Source organism: Mobula birostris, chromosome 14 (assembly GCF_030028105.1).
Source record: "Mobula birostris isolate sMobBir1 chromosome 14, sMobBir1.hap1, whole genome shotgun sequence".
NCBI classification, from domain to species: Eukaryota; Metazoa; Chordata; class Chondrichthyes; order Myliobatiformes; family Myliobatidae; genus Mobula; species Mobula birostris.
In genome coordinates, this window is record NC_092383.1 from 69,055,389 (window position 1) to 69,082,153 (window position 26,765).

At 42.0% G+C, this 26,765-nt stretch overlaps 1 protein-coding gene across 3 annotated transcripts in view; it reads right to left on the bottom strand.

The window, feature by feature from the left end:
* Positions 1 to 26,765, bottom strand: part of LOC140209958 (TBC1 domain family member 22B-like) — a 375,770-nt gene that overhangs the window by 280,843 nt on the left and 68,162 nt on the right. For all 3 annotated transcript variants that reach the window (XM_072278648.1, XM_072278647.1, XM_072278649.1), the window contains one exon: positions 3,256 to 3,435. In XM_072278648.1, the coding sequence (XP_072134749.1) occupies positions 3,256 to 3,435 (180 nt within the window). The remainder of the gene's footprint in view (positions 1 to 3,255; positions 3,436 to 26,765) is intronic.

The window sequence follows — 26,765 nt, forward strand, 5'->3', positions numbered from 1 at the left end:
AAAAACATATCCTTACTAAGACAATTTCAAATAAGTCTCAATTGTGTTTCATCAGCGTGCTAGCACCATCGTGTGTCACAATCCAGAATTATAGTTTATCTACAGGCTTGATCTGCAGAAAGGTTATTTACAGCTGCAACTGCAACAGCATGAGCAATCTAAGTTGAAATGTTTTGTGCCCTGAGAAAAATCCAAAGTAGGTGGCAGAATCAAAAGCATTTCAAGAGCAACCGAGAATCCAGTTTCCTGATATTTTCTGCAGTCATCAATCTTTGTCACAATTCTCACAAAAGCAAGCCATTCCTGACAAGTCTGCATTCAGTCATCCTTTTGTGCATGATTAGATTCAAGTAATTGAAACATGAAGCTAATAAGAGTTGAAGTGCAACAGCTGTGCTACACTAAGCAATACTCCCAAGCAAAAGTTTATTTAACCTCACATTCTAGCTACTGAGAAATATTTTGGTGCCAAGACTTGAGGGACTAAATTATGGTGAGAGGTTGGTCAGGTTGGAATTTTATTCATAGGAGCATAGGAAAATGAGAGGTGATCTCAGAGGTTTATAAAATCATGAGGGGTGTAGTCAGGATCAATGCACAATCTTTTTCCCACGAACCAGGGAGCAAAGGTATAAGGTGAGAGGAGAGAGATTGAAAACTAACCTGAGAGATAACCCTTTCATCCATTCATTGATCAGTATAAGGAATGAGCTGCTCAAGGAAGTGGCTGAGATAGATACATTAATAGTCACCTGAGCAGGTTTAAGACCATAAGACAGTGGAGCAGCATTATGCCATTGAGCCCATCAAATCTGCTTCGCCATTGCATCATGGCTGATCCCAGATCACACTCAACCCATACACTAGCCTGCTTGCCATATCCTTTGGCACCCTGGCCGATCAGGAATCTATCAACTTTCATTATAAATATACCCACAAACCTGGCCTCCACTGCAGTCTGTGGCAGAGCATTCCACGGATTCATTACTCTCTGGTTAAAAAAAAATCTTCCTTACCTTAATTTTGAGGCTATACTGAATAGCTCCACCATAGAAAATATCTTCTCCCCATCCACCCTATCTAGTCCTTTTCCTTTCAATGCTCGGTAGGTTTCAATGAGATCCCCAAGCATCTTCTAAATTCCAGTGAGTACAGGCCCAAAGCTGCCAAACACTTCTCAAATGTTAACCCCTTCATTCCCAAAATCATCCTCGTGAACCTCCTCTAGACTCTCTCCAATGACAACACATCCTTTGAGATATGGGGTCCAAAACTGTTGACAATACTCCAAGTGCAGCCTGACTAGCATCTTATAAAGCTTCAGCATTAACTCCTGGTTTTTTATATTCTATTCCCCTTGAAATAAATGCGAACATTGCATTTGCCTTCTTTACCATATACTCAACCTATAAATATTGCACGAGGATTCCCAAGTCCCTCTGCATCTCTGATGCTTGAACCTTCTCGCCAGTTAGATAACAGTCCACGCAACTGTTCTTTATACCAAAACGAAACATCATACATTTCCCAACTCTGTATTCCATCTGCCACTTTTTTACCCATTCTTCCAATTTGCCCAAGTCCTGCTGCAATCACGTCACTTCCTCAGCACTACCTACCCCTCCACCTATCTTCGTATCATCCACAAATTCTGCCACAAAGACATCAATTCCATTATCTAAATAACTGAAACAATGTGAAAAGCAGCAGTTTCAATATTGACCCCTGAGGAACACCAATAGTCACTGGCAGCCAACCAGAAAAGGCCGCCTTTATCCCCTCTCACTGCCTCCTGCCTGTCAGCCATTCTTCTATCCATGCCAGTATCTTTCCTGTAATGCCATAGGATTTCATCTTGTTACACAGCCTCATGTGTGACACCTTATCAAATGCCTTCTGAAAATCCAAGTAACTGACACCCACTGCCTCTCCTTTGTCCACCCTGTTTGTTAATTCTTCGATGAACTCTAACAGATTTGTCAGGCAAGATTTTCCTTCACAAAAACTATGCTGACTTTGACTTGTTTTATCATTATCCTCCAAGTACCCCAAAACCTCATTCTTAATAAGACTCCAACACTTTCCCAGCCTCTGAGGTTAGGTTAACTGGCCTACAATTTCCTTTCTTTTGTCTTCCTCCCTTCTTAAGGAGTGTAGTGACATTTGCTATCTTCCAGTCCTCCAGGATGTGGGTAGGAAAGATTTAAAGAGATACTGAGGCAAACATGAACAAGTAGGACTTGTTTAAATGGAAATCTTGGTTGCCATTGACCAGTTAGGCCAAAGGGACCATTTCCATGCTCCGCAATTTCATGACCTTCTTCTGGGAGATAAACACGTCATGCTTGCCAGATTGGAGATGAGGAAAAGACGACCTTCGTCCTAATACCCTTAAGACAGACAAGACATTTTATTGAATAAATTCCATATCTTTAAAGTCTTATTTGGAGAGGTGCCCAAACAAGGCATATCAAGACCATCTTTGCAAGACCAAGGGTAAGCGTCAGAGCCATCTGATCAAGTATACATGTTTATTTATGACTGGTCCATTAGTTCAGCAAAACAATTAATGATGGATAGGAAGAATTTCCCAGCCCCTTGGAAGTGAACAGAAAAGCTCCAGCCTGAAGAATAACAAGTACCTAATCAGCTTGATGTGAATCCAATGTGTCAGGCTTCACTTAACCTTTAATCAGCTTGAAAAGACTCACAAGAAAATTAAGAACATTATGACTCAAATCCAACACTAAGCCACTTCAATATTTACTGCTCGACTAAGCAATGCAATGCAAACAAATCATCTGTAATGGATTGTATCAGTGTTTTGCATTATACTATGGTAATTTCAGCAAATTTACTTTCTTTTGGAGGTATACTCCTCAGCCTTATGGGCAATAGGGACTTCTGGGAAAAATATTACAAATCTCAAACTCAAAGTAGACAGAAGTGTTTTAGACCTATCTGCATAAATAATATGAAGATTTTTGGAAAGTTAAGTTTTAAATAAAACATGCTGAGATTTAACATAAGTGTATACTGAATGTTGGGGGTAGGGAGTAAGAGCAAGCAAGAAAGAGAGACAAAAGAGCTATGAGACGCAAAGAGAAATAGCAGTAAACCTGGGAGATAAAGTGATGAAATTAAAAATCTGTTGCTGAAGCATACAGAAAAAATTGCAATGTTTTATATCGGCTAGTTCAAGACACAAGATCCACAAAATGCAATGTAATGGGTCCCGATTCTTTGTAAACTTACCCAAATCAGTATGTGCACTACTTAAAAGCTGCTTGAATTTCTCATGGCGAGATTTTTCTCTTATGGTCATTTGTGGTGCTCCTGATGCATTCTGATCTGAAATTCTTGCAACTAATGGAATAAGAGGCCGCGAAGGGAGTGACTGTTGTTTCTGGAGTGTTACTCTGCCTAAAGAGACACCTGGAATAAAAATAAGGTCAGAGTTATTATCTCCCCTAAAACTTAATGAATTAAATAATTTTAGTCACAATAAAATAAAAAGGTTGGTACCATCTGTTCCCCTTAGTTCATAGATTTCCAATGAAAAATATTTACATTGCCACAGCAAATTGGAATTGGCTTATTGTCACATGTACCAATGAACAGTGAAAAACCCATCTTGTTCATACAGATTATTCATCACACAGTACATTGAGGAACAGTGTAGTGTAAAAGTTTTAGGCAGATATATATAGCCAGTGCCATTATTTGTCAATGTGCAGCAGACAACAAGTTTGTAAATCTGGTGAGAGCAAAGGATGTTAGTACACCAAGCCTTGAGACCCCAAGCAAGGTAATTTGATTCCAAACAATTGGTTTGTTGATCATTACAAAATGTCTCTGATGCTTCATGCTTCCTCCTCTCTTCCAACCATGATGCCCTTTCTCCCTGCCTCCTTCCCACTCTCAGTCCACAACAGAGACCCATATCAGAATCAGGTTTGTCACTCACGCCATGATTTTTTTTTGTGTCAGCAGTACAGTGCGATACATAGAATTACTACACCACTATGCATAAGTCTTAGGCTTCTTCGCCATATTTATGTGTCCAAGACTTTCGCACAGTACTGTAGTGGAAGGTAAAATGATACCAAAATGCATAATGAAGTGCACAGAGAAAGTGCAGTGCAGGTGGACAATCAGGTGCAAGGTCAAAATGAGGTTGATTGTGAGGTCAGATCCAATAAGATTAGTAACACAGAAAATACTCCATGTGGCATTCTTATCCAATCACAAACAAGAAATTCTGCAGATGCTGGAAATCCAAGCACCACACACAAAATGTTGGTGGAACTTAGCAGGCCAGGCAGCATCTAGGAAAAGAGTACAGTCGGCGTTTCAGGCTGAAATCCTTCTGCAGGACTGGAGAAAAAAAGCTGAGCAGATTTAAAAGGTGAGGGAAGGAGAGAGAGAGAAACACAAGGTAAAGGATGAAACTTGAAGGGGACGGGGTGAAGTAAAGAGCTGGGAAGTAAATTGGTGAAAGAGACAGAAGGCCATGGAAGAAAGAAAAGGGAGAAGGACAACCAGAGGGAGGTGATGGATGAGCAAGGAGATAAAGTGAGAGAGGGAAAAGGAGATGAAAAATGGTGAAGGAGAGGGGAGGATGGGGGCATTATCAGAAGTTTGAGAAATCAATGTTCATGCCATCAGGTTGGAGGCTGCCCAAATGGAATACAAGGTATTGTTTCTCTAACCCAAGTGTGGCCACATCATGACAGTGGAGCAAGTCATGAACAGACATATCAGAATGGGAATGGGAAGTGGAATTAAAATGGGTGGCCACTGGGAGATCCCACTTTCTCTGGCAGAGTGTAGGTGCTCGGCAAAGTGGTCTGTCAATCTACGTCAGGAGACCACACCAGGAGCACCGGACACAGCATATGACCCCAAGAGACCCACAGGTGAAGTTTTGCTGCACCTGGAAGGACTGTTTCTGGCACTCAACGGTAGTGAAGAAGGAAGTGTAAGGACAGGTGTAGCACTTGTTCCGCTTGCAAGGATAAGTGCCAGGAGGGAGATCAGTGGGGAGGGACGAATGGACAAGGGAGTTGTGTAAGGAGCAATCACTGCTGAAAGCAAAGAGCTGGGGGGGGGGGGGGGGGGCAGAAATGTGCTCGGTGGTGGGATCCTGTTGGAGATGGCATAAGTTTCGGAGAATTAGGTGCTGGACAGGGAGGCTGGTGGGGTGGTAGGTGAGGACAAGAGGAACTCTACACCGGGTAGGGTGGCAGGAGGATGGAGGAAAAGCAGATGAGTGTGAAGTGGAAGAGATGCTGTTGAGGGTAGTGTTGAGGGTAGTGTTGACGGTGGAGGTATTATCCATTCTGAAACGCCTCTGAGGGTATGCACATATATAGGCTGACCACCAATTTTCTGGAAAGTGATGGTTCAGCACCTCAATTCGGAAGAAATTTTGTTTACTGGGTCGCCACCAGATGGCACTGTGTACGACACACATAGCATCATCCGTGGTGAAACTCATTTTGACAAAAACACACCATTTTTATTATTTACATTGCACTTGTTGGTGGTACTCCCAATATTTTCTGCTCATTTTTGCTTATTTTACATAAATTTAACCATAGCTATGGCTTTGAAGATAGGTGCAAGTACCAGTGGTGGTGCTGAACATAAACATCAGTCCATATTGATCCAAGAGAAGGTTGAAATGTTGAAAACCTGGGACGAGGGTGTTTCCGTGTGTAAGCTGAATCTACATGAGTGGATGATTGTCGACAACAAAACACCTGTTGTGCATCACTTCACAGACTGAAGCCATAGATAGTGTTCCGAATGCTGATAAAAATACTGCAAGTGATGAAGATGACAGTGAAGATGCTGAAATGGATGAAACTGAAGGATTTACTGTTGATAAGTTAATTGAGTTGTTGGGTGACTTAATCAAAGGGTTTGAGAAATGTACCTTTGGGACAGAACAAGTGCTAATGAATTTTTATTTGATGCAAGAAAAATTACACAAGGAGAGATCAAAACACTTGAAACAACTTTGCCTGGATGAAATGTTTAAAAAGGTAACCGAGAAGCAAAATTCTTTGTAAGCACAGCAATTAATATATTTACATTTAATTTTTTTGTTTAATTAATAATACTCTTTAGGCTTCTACACTCCATTTTTGCCATTATTATTGCATGACCTCTTTTAATCCGGCAAAAACGTTAATCCGGCAAGGCTCAGGAACTGAGGGTGCAGAAAATCTGTGGTCAACCTGCAGTGTATCTCATATCAATTAGTCATATTTTTATAATTTTAGCATCATTGGTCATTGTTAAAACTACTTCAAGATATCAAGTTCAATCAAGCAAGGCCCATGGATTAGATAGGTATCTGTAATTTCTGCTCTTCAGTTTACCAGATATTTAATATTGCCATCAAATCACTTTAATTTCAGACAGCACTGGATCATCAATTAAGCAAGTCAGTGTTATTAAACATTAAATGAGATTAAACATTTTTCAATATTAGCAGTATAATTATAAACTTCATTTTTAACTTAGAACATAGAACAGTAGAGCACAGCACAGAAATAGGCCCTTTAGCCCACAGCATTGTGCCAAATCCAATAAATTAGGAACAAGTAGCCAACTAAACTAATCCCTTACGTCCACAGATGTCCATATCAATCCATTTTCCTCACATTCATGTGCCTATCTAAACGTCTCATAAAAGTCCCTTGTATATATGCCTCTACCATCACCCCAGGCAGTAAATTACACGAACCTAACACTGTAAAAAAAAGCATCCCCTTTGAAATTACCCTCTCTACTCACTAGTATAAAACATTTAACCATGAGAAAAGAATATTGTCTGTCTCTCTATGCCTCTCAATCTTATAAACCTCTGTCAGATCATACCCTTCCCCACCCCCATCCAGCTTCTACCGCTCCAGAGAATACCACCCAAGTTTGCCCAACCTCTTTATGGAGCATAACCTCTAATCCAGGCTACATTCTAGTAAACCTCTTCTGCACCCTCTCCAAAGCTTCAACATGCTTCCTATAATGGGGTGACCAAAAATGAATGCATAACTCCAAGTGCAGCCTAACTAGAGTTTTATAAAGCCATAAGATAACTTCCTAACTTTTGAACTCAATGTTTCAACTAATAAAAGCATGCCATATGCCTTCAAAACCACCCTATCAACCCGTGTAGCAAACTTCAGGGAGCTATAAACATGAACCTCAAGATCCCTCTGCGCATCAACACTGTTCAGGATCTTGTCCTTAACAGTGCTCTGCATTTGACCTATTAAAGTGCTACACTTCACATTTGGCTGGGTTAAACTACATCTGCCAATTCTCCACCCATATCTGCGACTGATCTTTCTCCCACTGCATTCTTTGCGAATCTTCTACACTATCCACAATACAAATAATCACGTCATCTGCAAATTTACTAAACCAGCCATCTACATTTTCATTCAGATAATTTATATACATAACAATCAGCAGAGGTCATAAGTACAGATACCTGTGGAACATTATTAATCACAGACCTCCAGCTAGAATAATCCTTTCAACCACTGTCTTCTCCGAGGGTAAGCCAGTTCTAAATCCAAATGGCCAATTTGGCATAGATTTCATGCATCTTAATCTTCTAGACGACACACACAAAATGCTGGAGGAAGTCAGCTGGCCAGACAGCATCTATGGAAAGGAATAAACAGTCGACATTTCCAACTAAGACCCTTCATCAGGATTGGCAGAAAAGATGAGAAGTCAGAGTAAGAAGATGTGGGGAGTGGAGGAAGAAGTGGTAGGTGATAGGTGATAGGTGAAACCAGGAGAAGGAAGGGGTGAAGTAAATAACTGTTAAATTGGTGAAAGAGATAAAGGGCTGGAGAAGGTAGAATCTGATAAGAGGGGGTAGAAGACCATAGAAGGAAGTGAAGAAAGAGGAGCATCAAGGGAGGTGATGGGCAGGTAAGGAAAAAGGTGGGGGGGAGAAAATAAAAACAGGAAAGGGGAATGATGAAAGGGAGGCAATTACTGGAAGTTCAAGAAATCGACTCCCAGCTCTACTTCACCCATCACCTACCTCTTTGTACTTCATCCTACCCTCCCCCACCTCCTTACTCTGACTTCTCATCTTTTTTACCCAGCCCTGATGAAGGGTTTTGGTGCAAAACAGTGACAATTTATTCCATTACGTAGATGCTGCCTGGCCTGCTGAGCTCCCACAGCATTGTGCTTGTGTTGTCTTGGATTTCCAGCATCTGTACATTTCATTGTCATAGTTATAGTCATACTTTATTGATCCCGGAGGAAATTGGTTTTCGTTACAGTTGCACCATAAATAATAAATAGTAATAAAACCATAAATAGTTAAATAGTAATATGTAAATTATGCCAGTAAATTATGAAATAAGTCCAGGACCAGCCTATTGGCTCAGGCTGTCTGACCCTCCAAGGGAGGAGTTGTAAAGTTTGAAAGCCACAGGCAGGAATGACTACCTATGACGCTCTGTGTTGCATCTCAGTGGAATGAGTCTCTGGCTGAATGTACTCCTGTGCCCAACCAGTACATTATGTAGTGGATGGGAGACATTGTCTAAGATGGCATGCAACTTAGACAGCATCCTCTTTTCATTCCTCGTGGTTGTTAACCTTCTGGATAAGCCTCCCATGAAGGGCCTCGTCAAACATCTTACTAAAATCCATGTTGACAACATACACAGCTCCACCTTCATCAATCACCCTTGTCACCTCGCCAAAAAACTCAAGCAGCTTAGTAAGACACGGCTTGCCCTGCACAAAGCCATACTGGCTCTCCCTAATTAGGTCATGGTTTTCCAAATGCCCATAAATCCTATCCCTAAGAACTCTCTCCAATATCTTATCTATCACTAACATTGGACTCACCAGTCTATAGTTTCTAGGATTATCCCTTGTTCCCTTCTTGAATAATGGAACAAGGGAACTCACCTCTGACTAGAGAAGACAAAACAATACTGATCAAGGCCCCAGCAATCTCTTCCCTTGCCTCTCTCAATAACGCATCAAACCCTGGGGATTTATCCACCTTAATGCTCTTTAAAAGACCCAACACTATCTCTTCCTTGAAGTGACCTGGCACAGCAATACATTCAACGCTGTTCTCCTATTCTCCACATCCTTCTCCTTGGAAATACTGATACAAAGTACTCATTAAGGATCTCACCCACATCCTCTGTATCCAAGCAAATGTCCCCCTTTATCCTCGAGTGGTCCTACTTTCTTCCTAGTTAGCCTCTTGCTCTTGATGCCTTGGGATTCTATTTAATCCTACTGGCCAAGGACATTCCATGGCCCCTCCCATATGCATCTAATAAATTCTGCCCCACCTAAACCTCTTGCACTCAGAAGACCCCAGTTTGTATTAGGGAAGTTGAAGATCCACATGACAAAAATCGTATTGTTTTTACACATTTTCTTAATCGGCCCGTATGTCTGTTTTTCATGTTCCAGTGGCTATTGAGGGCGGGGGAGGAGGGGGTCTGTAATATGATCCCTGAATGATTGAATCCTTCCAGTTTTTGAGTTCCAGACTCAGTGGATGCCCCTCTATTATGCCCCCTTTGAGTGCAGCTGTGACATCGCCCGATTAGTAGTGCAACTACACTTTATTTACCTCCCTCTCTATCTTTCAAAACCCTTGGATATTAAGCACCCATTCCTGTCTCTCTCAACCAAGTCTTTGAAACTGCCACAACATCATTGTTCCATGCCCTAGGTTCATCTCCTTTGCCCCACAATACTCCTAGCATTAAAATACGCACATATCAAGCTATCCATCCTATCATATCTATTACTTTGCTCCTGTTTTATTGGCTCTGACATGTACCTTCCTTTCCATCCTCCCACTTTCTGATTTGGTCCTCTGGTTTCCATTCCCCTGCAAACCAGTTTAAATCCTCCCAAACAGCACAAGCAAAACTCCCAGCTAAGATATCTGCTCCAGTTTAAGTGCAACCAGTCCCTCTTGTACAGGCCTTCAATTGGTGTGCTTCAATCATTGTGAGCAGTCACTTGTTTGGATGCGGCAACACAAGGTTTAAAAAAAAAGTTTTGGCATTTTGGTACTTTTTGGCTGGCAACAATCATAACGATCTATTAGCCATATGGCAAAAGTCAATAAAAAGGGGAAAGCAGAGTGGCCATTGCAGGAATGGACAGCAGGTGGTTTGGCTTTGTGACAACATTCTTAAGAGACAACAGGCAGAGGTTCTAAGTATGTTTCCAGTATTTTTTTTTCTCTATCTCTGTCTATTAGTGGATAGCTAGTGCAGTTAGAATGGGACCAACGTCAATGGTATGTTCTTCCTATCAGACATGGGAACTCTTGGAGGCCTTCAGTCTCCCTGATAACTACATCTGCATGAAGTTCATCAGGCTGCAGCTCCTTAGAGATCATTTTAAGGGATGAGAGCTGAACTTAGATGACCTTTGGCTCATATGGGAGAATGAGGAGGTAAAAGATAGGAGCTATATGGAGGTTATCACCCCTAAGTTGCAGGAGACAGGGAGCTGGGTGATTGTCAGGAGAGGAAAGGGAATAGGCAGCCAGTGAAGAATATCCCTGTGGCTATTCCCCTCAACAAAAGTTTACCACTTTGTGCATTGTTCGGGTGGGCAAACTACCAGGGGGAAGCTGCTCTGGCACTGAGTCTAGCTTTGTGGCTCAGAGGGAAGAGGGAAGAAGAGGAGTGCAGTATTGATAGGGGATTCCATAGTTAGAAGAGCAGACAGGAGATTCTGTGGACACATAAGAGATACCTGGATGGTACTTTGCCTCCCAGGTGCCTGGGTCAGGGACGTTTCAGATCGGGACCAGAGCATTCTAAAGGGAGAGGGTGAGCAACCAGAAGTGGTACATTTTGGTACAAATGATATAGATAGAAAAAGTGAAGAGATAATCTAAGCAGTTAGACAGAAAACTCAAAAGCAGGGCCTCCAGACTAGTAATCTCTGGATTGCCGCCTGTACCACGTACCAATGAGGGTAAGAATACGATGATTTGGCAGATATATACGTGGCCGACGCAGGGGGAAGACTTTCAGATTTTAGGATCATTGGGATTCTTCTGGGGAAAGAATGACCCGTACAAAAAGGACAGATAACACATCAATCCAAAGGGGACCTATTTCTGCAAGGGCAAGTTTGCTGGAGTTGTTGGGCAGGGTTTAAAATAATTTGGTATGGGAATGGGAACCAGAGTGATAAGGCAGTTGGTATACAAGTAGATGTAATCTGTAGTGAGACTATGAGGGAGAACTGGCAGAAGACAGGGCAAAATTACTGTTAGTGGAATGAGTTGAAGTGTAGCATAAGGCAAAATCACAAAGGCTGATGAATGCAGGACTGAAAGTGTTATATTTGAATGCACACACTGTACACAACAGCATAAAATCTGCAGATGCCGGAAATCCAAGCAACACACACAATATGCTGATGAAGGGTTTTGGCCCAAAACAACAACTGTACTCTTTTCCATTTATGCTGCCTAGCCTGCTGAGTTCCTCCAGAATTTTGCGTTGTATGGATTAAGACAGGGGTCCCCAACCCTTTTTGCACCACGGACTGGTTTAATATTGACAATATTCTTGTGGACCGGCTGACAGGGGTGGGGGGGGGGGGGGCGTGGTGTTCAAGTTCAACAGTGCGTGACAGGGAATGAAGAAAGGTGCAGCTGACTCATATCGTTTCATATCGCCAAATCATATCATTTCCTCGCGGCCCGGTGGTTGGGGACCACCAGATTTAGGTATATGATCCTTTAGTACAGTAAGATTGGCAAGTATGGCATTATGAGCATCACCGAGTCATGGCTGAAAGAAAATCATAATTGGGAGCTTAACAACCAAGGACACATTACATTGAAAGGACATGCAAGTAAGCAGAGAGGTTGCGAGACCTCGGTTGGTTAAAAAAAAATCAAATCAAATCTTTTGAAAAAGGTAATGTAGGATAAGATGATGCAAGATCCATGTGGTTAGTGATACGAAATGGCAAGGATAAAAAGACCCTGATGAGAGTTATATACAAGCCTCCAAAGATTAGCCAAAGGCATGGGATACGTTACAATGTGAGATACAAAATACATGCAAAAAAGGCAATGTAACGATAGTAATGGGGGATTTCAATATGCAGACGAATTGGGACAATCAGGTTGGTGATGGATCCTAACAGGGGAAATTTTAAAGCACATCGTGGTTGAGACCACTAGTGGAAAGGCAGTTCTGAATTGGGTGTTAGGTAATGGACCAGATTTGATTACAGAACTTAAGGTAAAGGAATCTTTCGAAGATCATAAAAAAACTACAGCACAGAAACAGGCCTTTTGGCCCTTCTTGGCTGTGCTGAACCATTTTCTGCCGAGTCCCACTGACCCGCACACGGACCATGTCCCTCCATACACCTCCCATCCATGTATTTGTCCAATTTATTCTTAAATGTTAAAAAAGAACCCACATTTACCACCTCGTCTGGCAGCTCATTCCATACTCCCACCACTCTCTGTGTGAAGAAGCCCCCCCTAATGTTCCCTTTAAACATTTCCCCCCTCACCCTTAACCCATGTCCTCTTTTTTTTTCCCCCTTGACTCAGTGGAAAATGTCTGTTTGCATTCACTCTATCTATACCCATCATAATTTTATATACCTCTATCAAATCTCCCCTCATTCTTCTACGCTCCAGGGAATAAAGTCCTAACCTATTCAACCTTTCTCTGTAACTGAGTTTCTCAAGTCCCGGCAACATCCTTGTAAACCTTCTCTGCACTCTTTCAACCTTATTTATATCCTTCCTGTAATTTGGTGACCAAAACTGAACACAATACTCCAGATTCGGCCTCACCAATGCCTTATACAACCTCATCATAACATTCCAGCTCTTATACTCAATACTTTGATTAATAAAGGCCAATATACCAAAAGCTCTCTTTACGACCCTATCTACCTGTGACGCCACTTTTAGGGAATTTTGTATCGGTATTCCCAGATCCCTCTGTTCTACTGCACTCCTCAGTGCCTTACCATTAACCCTGTATGTTCTACCTTGGTTTGTCCTTCCAACGTGCAATACCTCACACTTGTCAGTATTAAACTCCATCTGCCATTTTTCAGCCCATTTTTCCAGCTGGTCCAAGTCCCTCTGCAGGCTCTGAAAACCTTCCTCACTGTCTACTACACCTCCAATCTTTGTATCATCAGCAAATTTGCTGATCCAATTTACCACATTATCATCCAGATCATTGATATACATGACAAATAACAATGGACCCAGCACTGATCCCTGTGGCACACCACTAGTCACAGGCCTCCACTCGGAGAAGCAATTCTCTACTACCTCTCTTTGGCTTCTTCCATTGAGCCAATATCTAATCGAATTTCCCACCTCTCCATGTATACCTAGCGACTGAATTTTCCTAACTAACCTCCCATGTGGGACCTTGTCAAAGGCCTTACTGAAGTCCATGTAGACAATATCCACTGCCTTCCCTTCATCCACTTTCCTGGTAATCTCCTTGAAAAACTCCAATAGATTGGTCAAACATGACCTACCACGCACAAAGCCATGTTGACTCTCCCTGATAAGTCCCAGTCTATCCAAATGCTTGTAGATTCTTTCTCTTATTACTCCCTCCAATAATTTACCTACTACCGACGTTAAACTTACCGGCCTATAATTTCCCGGATTACTTTTCGATCCTTTTTTAAACAACGGAACAACATGAGCCACTCTCCAATCCTCCGGCACCTCACATGTAGACAGCGACATTTTAAATATTTCTGCCAGAGCCCCTGCAATCTCAACATTAGTCTCCTTCAAAGTCGGAGGGAACACCCTGTCAGGTCCTGGGGATTTGTCCACTTTAATTTTCCTCAAGACAGCAAGCACCTCCTCCTTTTCAATCTGTACGGTTTCCATGATCTCACTACTTGTTTCCCTTAATTCCATAGACCTCATGCCAGTTTCCTTAGTAAATACAGACGCAAAAAACCTATTTAAGATCTCCCCCATTTCCTTTGGTTCCACACATAGCCAACCACTCTGATCTTCAAAGGACCAATTTTATCCCTTACAATCCTTTTGCTCTTAATATACCTGTAAAAGCTCTTTGGATTATCCTTCACTTTGACTGCCAAGGCAACCTCATGTCTTCTTTTAGCCCTCCTGATTTCTTTCTTAAGTATTTTCTTGCACTTCTTATACTCCTCAAGCACCTTATTTACTCCGTTTCCTATACATGTCATACAACTCCCTCTTCTTCTTTAGTTGCAATATCCCTTGAGAACCAAGGTTCCTTATTCCTGTTCACTTTGCCTTTAATCCTGACAGGAACATACAAACTCTGCACTCTCAAAATTTCTCCTTTGAAGGCTTCCCACCTACCGATCACATCTTTGCCAGAGAACAAACTGTCCCAATCCACGCTTTTTAGATCCTTTCTCACTGCAGTATTATGACAATGATCATAATACTGCAGAATTCATCCTGCAGTTTGAGGGAGAAGCTAACTCAGTTGCATCAGTATTACAATGGAGTAAAGGGAATTAAAGAGGCATTAGAGGAGAGCTGGCTAAAGTTGATCAGAAGAGGACACCACCAGGAATGATGCAGAACGGCTGAAACACGCTGGAAGGTTTCACTGCTAATGTAATGGTTTCTCTGTTGCAGCAATGTTTGGGTTATGACAAGTGATAATGGAAGCTTTGGAATGTGTGCCATCCAATGAGAGGCACGTTGTTTATTTCTTGTGGATCTGAGAGAAGGTATTCACAGTCTTCTGTCACGAGAGATGAAGACAGAGGACGCTAGTGGAGAGAGTTGGTAGACCGCTGGGCAGAGTGGACTTGGAGCAAGGGTCCAAGGGTCGGCGACGCTCGGAGGAGGTCGATGGGGAACAACTAGACAGAAACATGAGTTCCAACGTTGCGCATGAGACTGTTTCATGAAAATGGGCCCTTTTTTTCTATTTTTGTTTTTTTACTAACCCTAAAATCAAATTAAGAATTATAAAGCTCAATGGTTTAATTACATATTATGTACTGTTTGTTATTTCATAGTATTGATTTGTAACAGGGGAACACATCACGCAGCATCCACCCAAACAAGATTTCTCAAGTTTGGCCAGGCCGGAGGCTGTCTGCCACTGTAGCCAAACTGCAACGGCGGGAGTTTCTGGGAGCAATTCAGAAGACACAGTAGAGATACATCACAAAGTATTCTAAAGGGAGGATGATGCAACCATGGCTGATGAGGGAAGGCAAAGACAGCTTCAAAGCAAAAGATGGGACATATGGAGATGGGGAGAGAATGTTTCCTATGTGGTGGGAGTCTTGGACCAGAAGGCACAGCCTCAGAATAGAGGGGCACCTACTTAGAAGAGATACGGAGGAATTTCTTTCACATATTTAGAGTAGTGTATCAGTGGAATTCATTGCCACAGATGGGCTGAATGATCCAATTCTGCTCCTGTCTCATGGTCCTACAGATGACCCTTGCCCCAAATAAGATTCCTATCACCCAAGAACCTGAAACCCTGTCTCCTGCATCAGATCCTCCATCACTCATTCATTTGTACTATCATGCTATTTCTGCACATGGCACTGGAGCAATCCAGAGATTACTACTTTGGAAGTCCTGCTCTTCAGCTTCTTTTCTATCTCCCTACATTTACTGTCCAGGACCTCTGCCCCCTTTCTACCCACATCTTTGGTGTCAATTTGCACCACAACGTCTGGCTGCTCACCCTCCCCCCTTGAGATTATTCTGCAGTCACTCTGAGACATCCTGGACCCTAGCATCTAGGGAGACAGCACACCATCCTGACGTCTCTGTCATGGCCACAACCTCTTGACCATCCCCTTAAATATTAAGACTTGTATCACTATCACTCTGCCTAACTTTACCCTTCCCTGCTGAGCCTCAGTCAGCCACACTGCCACAGCCACAGCCTGGCTGCACCTGATGTGCCCTGATAAGTCGTACCTCCCCCTGCAATATCCAAAGGGGTACACTCGTTACTAAGGGGAACGGCCACAGAGGAACCCTACACGAAACCTGCTTACCCCCATAACTTCTCCTGATGATCACCCATCTACTGTGAAGCCTGCACTCCGGGGTGTGACCACACCTCAGTAAAAGTCTCATCTATGAGGTTTTCAGCCTCCTGGACGGTCCTAAGTATACCCAGCTCTAGCTCCAGTTTCTTGACCTTGTCGGTCAGGAGCTGAAGTTGGGTGTACTTTCTGCAGATGTAGTTATCAGGGAGACCATTACATACCCTGCAATCCCACATCTTACAGAAGCATTCCACTGCCTTAACAACCATCCGTTCTGCACTTCTTATACCTTTGGTTCTTACTTCTTAAGCTTAAGTTCTACAATCAGTTAAATGATTCCAAAAGACTCAGCACCCTTAAAACTCCACCTGTTCTCTCCAAGGCCTGTTAAGCCAAAGCCTCCCACTCCAATAACCCTGGCCCACTCACATAACGGCCACTTTGCTTACATCTCACTTCTTTTTATTGACCTTTGATCAGGACTTAACCCGCATCACTGAAAATGTGAAACAGAAGCATGAACTGCTGCACTACTGACTAAAGATACTTAATCTACTAGTCTGTACAATTACAGGGCAGCTAATTCAGCCCACATCATGGATATCCACAGATCCAGATTAGAGAAATGGGAAAATTTCTGGAACTTAAGGCTAGAAACAACAAACATGTATCGATGCCAAAATAACAGATGGTAGAGTGGATAAATGTAGGTTTCAGCATGTTTTCCAAGAGAGGAGGTAGAGTGGCTGAGAGTTTGAGGGAAGCAGGTTCAAAAGTAGAAAGGTTTTAATAAGGGTATGACCATTAATAATAATGCAAAACTCAGGAAATATCTGTTCCCTCACAGACTCTGGCCAAATGATACACACTAATGTGGCTGGGTCATAATTGCCCTCTTTAGGCACTAAGCAGACAACTCAGTTCAGTAAGTAATTAAGGATGAATAACTACTGGCTAGCTAGTAAATGATTTTTTTTTAAATCCTGCCTACCATAGCCAATGCTCCTCCATACATTGTTCATCCTCATCAGAAACATATACTAGATTTCCTGATGATATATAAATATCTGACACTTCAGTCCAACAGGACTCTCCATCACATCTTTAAATCACTTTTTTTCCTCACAGCATCTCTATATAATCCATCTCCCAATTCATTAACCTCCAAAACAGATCACTCAGGTCTCCCTCACAGATCTCTTGCTAAAATGCCAACTAATTCTTCTCTTTGGGTACTATTTCCCTCCATTCTAATACAACCACAAAGCATCAATCTGACATAGGATTAAAAATATCCCTAAGCATTGCCAAAGTAACAAGCCTATGTGTTGGCCAACACACACCTGAATGTCTCATGACCTTTTAAGTTATCTCCCACTACAAGCTGATCTCAGTTCCCTTCATAGTGGTTGCTATTTATATAGCTCACCTTGTGATTTCAAAACCAATTCCTGCTTGCAGGCTGCATTTGAAAAGGCTGGTTCTTGCTTGAATTAATAGTTACTATATTTTTATACATTTTTATTGTCTGACTACGACTGCTATTTCCTGCAGTAGGAAAGGGACAAAAATAGTCACTGGGTGAGGATCCTACCTGCCCATCACATAACATGGTTAAATAGTATTGAAAAAAGTCCCACTTTCAAAGGACTGCCAAAAGAATATGCTAACAGCAGATGGTGAATGAACCAGCATAAAGCCAACAACGTCTCCTCACAAATCTCAGTTACAAATTACAACACTGACAGGTGATCATTGCATAGTCCCAAAAGAAACAAAGTTCCATCAAATTGTGTTGCACTACCATCAATAAGATATATTCAAACTATGCCAATCGTGAGGCAGTGTGGACTATCTGCAGAATTATATTCTATCATATATGGCCAGTGTATCATGGCTCAGTACATCACTAATTCAATAGTTACCATAAAGTCAGAGGACCACTGTGAGAAAGCATGCCAGTAGCAACATCCATTATGGCTAAGCTGCAACACAGGACAGCATGTGTGCAAAATAGCAATCACAACATGCAACTAACAGAGCTAATCCACCTCACGGTCAGAGCAACTCACAGATCTACTATACTGTTGTAAATGTTAGTGGGCAATTAATCATTTAATAAGAGGAAGAGATTCTACCAACACAAATGCCAAAGGCTGAACGAGTCATAAACATTTTCCACCAAAATGACAAGTCCATTATTCACCTTGGCTTTTTCCCAACATCACAGGTATTATGATAGCCACTTCAACCAATTTAATTCAATACATGCTGAGACATCCCTGCCATAATGCAAACAGTTGCACTCCAAAATTAGATGCAGCTCCCATGAAACAATTCCAGTACAGTTTAAAATTGGCATCCACCCAACAATGTGGAACACTGTCCAGGTATGTTATACTGACATCAATCAGGTGAAACCCAATTCAATAAATTATCATCCCACCAAATCTCAATCAGTAAAATACACTCAATGGCCACTTTACTCAGTACTTCCTGTACCTAACAAAGTGGAAACTGAGTGCATGTTCATGGTCTTCTGCTGCCATTCACCCATCCACTTCAAGGTTCGACATGTTGTATGTTCAGAGATGGACTCCTGCACACCATTGTTGTAATGCATGGTTATTTGAGTTACTGTCACCTTCCTGTCAGCTTGAACCAGTCTGGCCATTCTACTCTGAGCTCTCTCATTAACAAGGCTTTTTCACACACAGAACTGCCACTCAATGGATACTTTTTTTTGTTTCTCGTGTCATTCTCTATAAACTCTAGAGACTCTTGTGCATGAAAAACCCAACAGGTCAGCAGTTTCTGAGATACTGAAACACCCCTTCTGGCACCAGCAATCATTCCACGGTCACATTTCTGATGTGTGATCTGTAAAACTGAACCTCTTAACCGTGCATGTATGCTTTTATGCATTCAGTTGCTGCCACATGATTGGCTAATTAGATATTTGCATTAACAAGCAGCTGTACCAATTTTTATTTTATTTTGCGATACAGTGCAGAGTAGGTCCTTCCAGTCCTTTGAGCAGTGCTGCCCCACTGAGCCCCAACAACCCCAATTTAACCCACAGGACAATTTACAATGACTAATAAATCTACCTGATACGTGTTTGGACTGTGGGAGGGAACTGGAACATTTCAGGAAAGCCCACGCGTTCCACAGGGAAATAGGACTGACTCCTTACAGGACTGAATTCCGAACTTTGACACCCCAAGCTGTAATAGTGCCATGCTAACTGCTATGCTATCATGGAGTACTATTAAGGACACTACTGAGTGTAGTGTCCTTAATAGTGTTATCAAGCTGAACTCATTCAGTAACTGGATGTCAGATTGTGCTTTGCCTTTCCCACACAGTTCTAGAACTTATTACAGCCTTGGTCCAAACACAAAGTGCTAAATTCAACAGAGAAGGCACGAATGCCTTGATATCAAGGAAATATTTCGCAAAATGATATAGGAACCCCATTTAGATATAGGAACCCCATTTAAACTGAAGTGAATCTGATTCAAATAGAAAACTCAAGTTGTTGGAGACATATTTTGTATTAAGGACAACAGTTGTACTTGTTGGAAGTCAATCTGCTTAGCCTCAGGACATGACTGCAGGACTTTGTTTGGGCAGTGACCAATACCTAATCATTTTCAACTTTTTTCATTATCTTCACTCTATTGTACAGTTCTAGTGAGAAGGTTTACTGATGACTCCAGAACATTCATTTCAATTTGCAATTCTTCAGTAAATGATTCAGCCTGTGACTGTATATAAGACCCTAGAAAATATTCAGAAATGGGTAATAAAATGTATGCCACTCAAGTGATTGGCAATGGCCATCTCAATAACAGACAAATCACCTGTTCATTAGAGTAGCACTACCATCACCAGATAATCCATCACCAACATCCTGTCAGTACTGATCAGACTATTAACTGCACCAGACATATTAATATCAAATATGAACTCAAGAAATTCTGCAGATGCTCCTGCCACGTTTTGTCACCCTGCAACCTTATCCTTCAACCTCTTTGAATTATGGAGGACAGCATGTGTATAAATGTCTCTCTCCAGCAGACTTCATCATGGTCATGACTCCAGTATTTCTATTATTTTTTTTAATGTTTCTTAATTGTACATATAATTTTTTTGTGTTCTATCTCTGAGCAGCAGTGAACCATCTGATTGGCCTATCAAGAGTTCTCTTTAGGAACTAGTTGACTTGATCAGCATTTCTCATCTGGCTATTGTTCACAATTGCACTTAACAAAGAAAAATGCTGGAAGTCCAGAGCAACACACATAAAATATTGGAAGAATTGAACACCTCAGGCAACATCAATGGAAATTAATAAACAGTTGTTGTTTCAGTCCTTCTTCAGGACTGGAGAGGGAGGGGGAAGATGCCAGAATAAAAAGTGGGGGGAGTGAAAGCAGGATAACCAAGAGGTCATAGGTGAAGCCAAGTAGGTGGGAAAGGTAAAGGGCTAGAGATGAAGGAATCAATAGGAGACAAGAGTTGACAATAGAAGAAAGGGAAGGAGGGACAGTAGGGGAAGCGATAGGCAGGTGAGAAGAGATACGAGACCAGAGCAAAGAACAGAACGGGACAGGAAAGGGAAGAGGGGGAGAGTTAGTAATGAAAATATGAAATTAAAATATTTGCCCACCGGGAAATTCCACTTTTGTGGATGGAACAGGTGAACTGTTGTCTCACCGGGAGGGACTGCTTTATGCTTTGGGCCTTGAAAGGAGGCAAGGGAGGTAGCAAATGGGCAAGTGTAGCACTTTGGCTGCCTGCAGTAATCAGTGTCAGGAGAGAGATTAATGGGGAGGGACGAATGGACAACGGAATTATAGAGGGAGTGATCCCTGTGGAAAACGGGGAGAGAAGGGAGGTCAAGATGGGTTTCCTGGTAGGATTCCTTTGAAGATGGCGAAAGTTGCAGACAGTAATGTATGGGAAGCAGAGGCTCATGAGGTGTTTTAGGTTAGGACAAGAGGAACCCTATCCCTGTTAAGGCAGCAGGAAGATGGGGCAAGTGCAGATGTCTGGGAAATGAATGCAGGTGAGGGCAGCATCAACAGCGGAGGAAGGGAAACCCCATTCTTTGAAGGACCTAGAAAGGAAAATTTCATCTTGGGAACAGATGAGACAGAGACAAAGGAACTGAGAAAAGGGAACAGCATTTTTACAGAAGACAGGTTGATTACAGGTATAGTCAAGACAGCCCTGGGAATTGGTAGGTTTATAAAAGATGTCAGTAGACAGTTTGTTTCCAGAAAAAGAGACAGAGAAATCATGAAAGGGGAGGGAGATGTCAGAAATGGATCAAGTCAATGTAAGGGCAGGGTGAAAGTTGGAGCAAAGTTGGTGCTGCTTTATGCACCCCATAAGCTCAGCATGGGTGCACAAAGTAGCAGCAATATAGTCATCGATATAGAGAAAGAAGAATTGGGGAGCAGAGCCGTGGCTCATGCAGGTGCACATGGCTACCCATTGAGTCTGGAGTGGGAGTAGCTGAAAGAAATTGTAGAGAGTGAAGACCAATTCTGCCAGACAGAAAGCAACACACACAGACACAAAACACTAGAGGAACTCAGCAGGCCAGGCAGCATCTATGGAAAAGAGAAAACAGTCATCATTTTGCACCGCCACCCTTCCTCGGGGGTGGGGGGGGGGGGGTTGCTTTGGATCTCTAACATCTGCAGATTTTTTCATGTTTGTGTTTCTGCCAGATGGAGGAGGGTGGTGGTGGAGGGGAACTGATTGATTCCTTGTTGAGAAAGTGGGGAGTTTTGAAAGCTTTCCTAATGGGGGGATAGAAGTGTATAGAGACTGGTCATTGGTGAAAATGAGGTGGACAGACCCAGGGAATTGAATTGCATGCATCAACCTGCAGCAAATAACTCACCTCCTGACTTCAAGAAAATTGTCCATAATATTCTTGCAATCTTCTTATGCCTTACCAATTTCTTTAAATCCACCTACTCCTTGCAACTCTTTTTTTTCAATCCTCCATTGGCAGTCAACCATTTGGACTGAATGGTGTGCTTTGTGCTGTAACTTTAATGCAGTACTGCAGTGCATTTTACTTCTACTTGGAGTACAGTCATATACTACATGTAAACAATTTTTCTCACACATACACATCTTTTAAAACAGCCTATTACAATTTTAGCTCACTCTGAATCTTCGCAAAATGCTAATTTTTGTTGACATTTTCTACTCATATTTGAATTTGAGATCAGTGTTCACAGGTACATCTCCTCACTCAGATCAGAAATTGGGCATCTGAAAAGTGCATAGAATACAGCATTTTTTTTTAAAGAATGGCAATTTTACCTCTTTATTGCTCATGATCGCCCTCCTATAGGGAGCAACTTAAATCTGAAGTAATTTGAGTTTAAAATTCCTTCAGTTAAGAATCATTAACTGAGGTAGGTCAATCAGAGACATTATCGTAATTTAAAATAATAAAGATGCAGTGCAGAATAGGCTCTTCGAGCCACATTGCCCCAACAACGCCCAATTCAACCCTAGCTTAACCACAGGCCAATTAACGAAGACCAATTAACCTTCCGACCGGTACATCTCTGGACTATGGGAGGAAACTGGAGCACCCAGAGAAAACACATGCATTCCATGGGGAGGATGTACAGACTCCTTACAGATGACGTCAGAATGGAACTCTGATGCCCCAAGCTGTAGTAGTGTCACACTAACTGCCACGCTACCTTGACGCTAAACAATCTCAACAGTAAGGAAGCAGAAGTTGTTCAAGGAGAAGCAGTCTTACAACTCCTGTAAAATTGCAATAACTTTCATGTCTTGACGAACTTGTTTTCTAATAGATTTTTCATGAAAGGCAAATTCAAATCCCAATAGATGAGAAGAAAGAACTTGAAGAACATTCTGCAAATCCAGTTATCTTTCTCTTTCTTCTTTGATCCAGTTAAGTTAAAAAAGCACTAGACTACTTGAATAAAGCTATCAATCAAAAGTAGATTTCAAAGTGAGTAGGATAAGCCCAAAGAGCCCAGCTGTTGAAGGCTTATGTTATTATTTTGATTACCTAAAATGATACACATTTTAAACCACATTGTCAATATAAATGCTGTGATCAGAAATGGTTCTAAACATCTGTTACAATTCAGAACTAATGGTTTTGAAAACACGCATTTGCTTTTTGACAGGTCCACTGCTAACTGTCCATAAACCCAAGATGACTAGTTTGTGGAAAGGAGGGATGGGTAGAACAATCTCTCTGATTCAGTTAGTACAAAAGATTATGAGGGCAGATAGAAGTGTGTTTGCTTGTATACATATGTTATAACATTGAACAGTACAGCACAGGACGGGGGTTCCAGCGGCAGCGTGTGAAGACCTGTCCTGGAGGTCAACGCCAGAATCCAATTTGGAAGTTGCTCAATCAGCACTTTGGCAATGTCTGAGGTCATTGGAACCTGCATCGATGGCAAGGAGGTCCGGGTTCTGAGTCTCCTCTGGATTGTTAGAGCCAATGGGATCAACAGCACGGATCGCGGTCTGGAGGCAACTAGGCCTGCCGGTGTTGGTTCTGTGGTCTGTAGACAGGTGATTTTCCAATCCTTGCAGGACATGGGAAAGCCAAAGAACCAGCAAATAAAATTGTGAATCTGTCGACGGCCGATCTTCTGATCTAGCATTTTGCGTGTGTTGCTCAGATTTCCAGAATCTGCAGATTTTCTCTTGATTGCAATCACTAAGTGAATCAGCGCCTCAACTAGAAGGACTGTATTGGCCACTAGATGGTGAGAAAAACAGAGGTAAAAGGACAAAAGTTGCATTGCCTGCAACTGCATGGAAAAATGCCATAAAATGGAGAGTGATTGGGTGGGGATGAACGAATAGGCAAGAATATCATTAAGGGAGTAATTCTGATGAAATACTGGAAAGGGAAGGAGAATCTGGATCTTGTTGGAGATGACAGAAATTTCAAAGGGTGATCCACTGAATGCGAGGCCTGTAAGGTAATTGGCAAGGGCCAGAGGTTCTCCTGTTCTTTTCAGAAGAGGAGGTGGTAAGAAAAAAGTTGCAGGAAACACAAGAACCAATGAAGGTCTGACACGATGGCAGAGTGGAAGCCATAATTCAGAAAGACAATAGACAATAGGTGCAGGAGTAGGCCATTCGGCCCTTCGAGCCAGCACCGCCATTCACTGTGATCATGGCTGATCATCCACAATCGGTACCCAGTTCCTGCCTTATCCCCATAACCTTTGATTCCGCTATCTTTAAGAGCTCTATCCATCTCTTTTTTGAAAGCATCCAGAGACTTGGCCTCCACAGCCTTCTGGGGCAGAGCATTCCATATATCCACCACTCCCTGGGTGAAAAAGTTTTTCCTCAACTCCATTCTAAATGGCCTACCCCTAATTCTTAAACTGTGGCCTCTGGTTCTGGACTCACCCATCAGCGGAAACATGCTTCCTGCCTCCAGCGTGTCCAATCCCTTAATAATCTTATATGTTTCAATAAGATCCCCTCTCAGCCTTCTAAATTCCAGAGTATACAAGACCAGACGCTCCAATCTTTCGACATATGACAGTCCCGCCATCCTGGGAATTAACCTTATGAACCTACGCTGCACTCCCTCAATAGCAATAATGTCCTTCCTCAAACTTGGAGACCAAAACTGCACACAGTACTCCAGGTGTGGTCTAAGAGCAAAGAGGTCCTTCTGCAGCTGTAAAGGACCTCTTTGCTCTTAGACGCAATTCCCTTTGTTATGAAGGCCAGCATGCCATTAGCTTTCTTCACTGCCTGCTGTACTTGCATGCTTGCTTTCAGTGACTGATGTACAAGAACACCTAGATCTCCTTGTGCTTCCCCTTTTCCTAACTTGACTCCATTTAGATAATAATCTGCCTTCCCGTTCTTACCACCAAAATGGATAACCTCACATTTATCCACATTAAACTGCATCTGCCCACTCACCCAGCCTGTCCAAGTCACCCTGCATTCTCATAACATCCTCCTCACATTTCACACTGCCACCCAGCTTTGCGTCATCGGCAAATTTGCTAATGTTACTTTTAATTCTCTCATCTAAATCATTAATATATATTGTAAACAGCTGTGGTCCCAGTACTAAACCCTGCGGTACCCCACTGGTCACTGCCTGCCATTCCCAAAGGGACCCGTTAATCACTACTCTTTGTTTTCTGTCAGCCAGCCAATTTTCAATCCATGTCAGTACTCTGCCCCCAATACCATGTGTCCTAATTTTGCCCACTAATCTCCTATGTGGGACTTTATCAAAGGCTTTCTGAAAGTCCAGGTACACTACATCACTGGCTCTCCCTTGTCCATTTTCATAGTTACATCCTCAAAAAATTCCAGAAGATTAGTCAAGCACGATTTCCCCTTCCTAAATCCATGCTGACTCGGACCAATCCTGTTACTACTATCCAGATGTGTCGTAATTTCATCTTTTATAATTGACTCCAGCATATTTCCCACCACCGATGTCAGGCTAACCGGTCTATAATTGGAAGATGTTTCAGAAGACACCTGTGCAAAATGCCTTACCATTAGAACAAAAGCAATGGAGTGGGAGGAACTGGGAAATGGGAATGAAGTTCCTAGAGGAGGCAGGGTGGATGGAAGTATAGTCAAATTATGCTGTGTTTGCAAAGGATGTTTGTGGACTGCCAATTTCCTGAGATGGGACAGAGAGATAAGAAAGGGATGAGATGTAGCTGGACCATATGAAGGAGTAGGAGGATGAAAACCAGGTCTTTATCTGTAGAGGCAGTAACACCAATAAGATTGTTGTAGTATCAGAGAAAGAGTAGGATTAAGACATTATCCCACCAAAAGTGAATTGCTACATAAACAAGCCCCATAATTTGAAACTTCCAGCTCAATCAAACATTTCAATTTTATTACATGAAAATAAAAGCAACTTAGAAAACTACTATAATTCAGGACTGCATAATTTTGAAAGTTCCCCACCTTTTCCTTCTTTGCAGCAGTTGCTTAAAATTTACTTACCAAAAAAAAACTGTTGAATTCACAGTATAAATGTCTCCTTTCCTATCCCAATCAATCTTGTGACCCAACAACAAATCTGCACTGATCATGATGTGAACCAACATTAATTAGGAACAAAGCTGATCGCATCTTATAAAGAGCTCTTATAGCTAGCAGAAACAAGAGACTTCCATTGCAGTACCTTAGTTTGGAATTAACCTGAGTTTCCAGAGATGAAAAGGAAGCATGCCAACCAACCCTATCAAAACAATTGTCACCACCAGTAAAATACCACTGCTTTTATATATATATTACATACACACACACAATGAAAATAGCAACCGTCGACTTAAAAGTGACACATTTTTAATTACCATCATGGGGCTGTCACCAATGTCAGTCACGATTAGAAACACTTCTGTTTTTGCATGGATAAAAACAAACCTCAAATGCCCACCACGAATAACAGCATTGAATTCTAACTCTCAGTCTGGACATTATGAGGAATTCCTCAATAATAAGTTATACAAATTTTAGTGCATCCGGCAGCTCATTCACTTGCCAGCTGCAAGTAACAGGATTCTAATTTGCCTGACTTCCACAATGCTAATGGTCAAAATTAAATAGTGTGTAATTTGAAAACATGGAGAAACAAATTA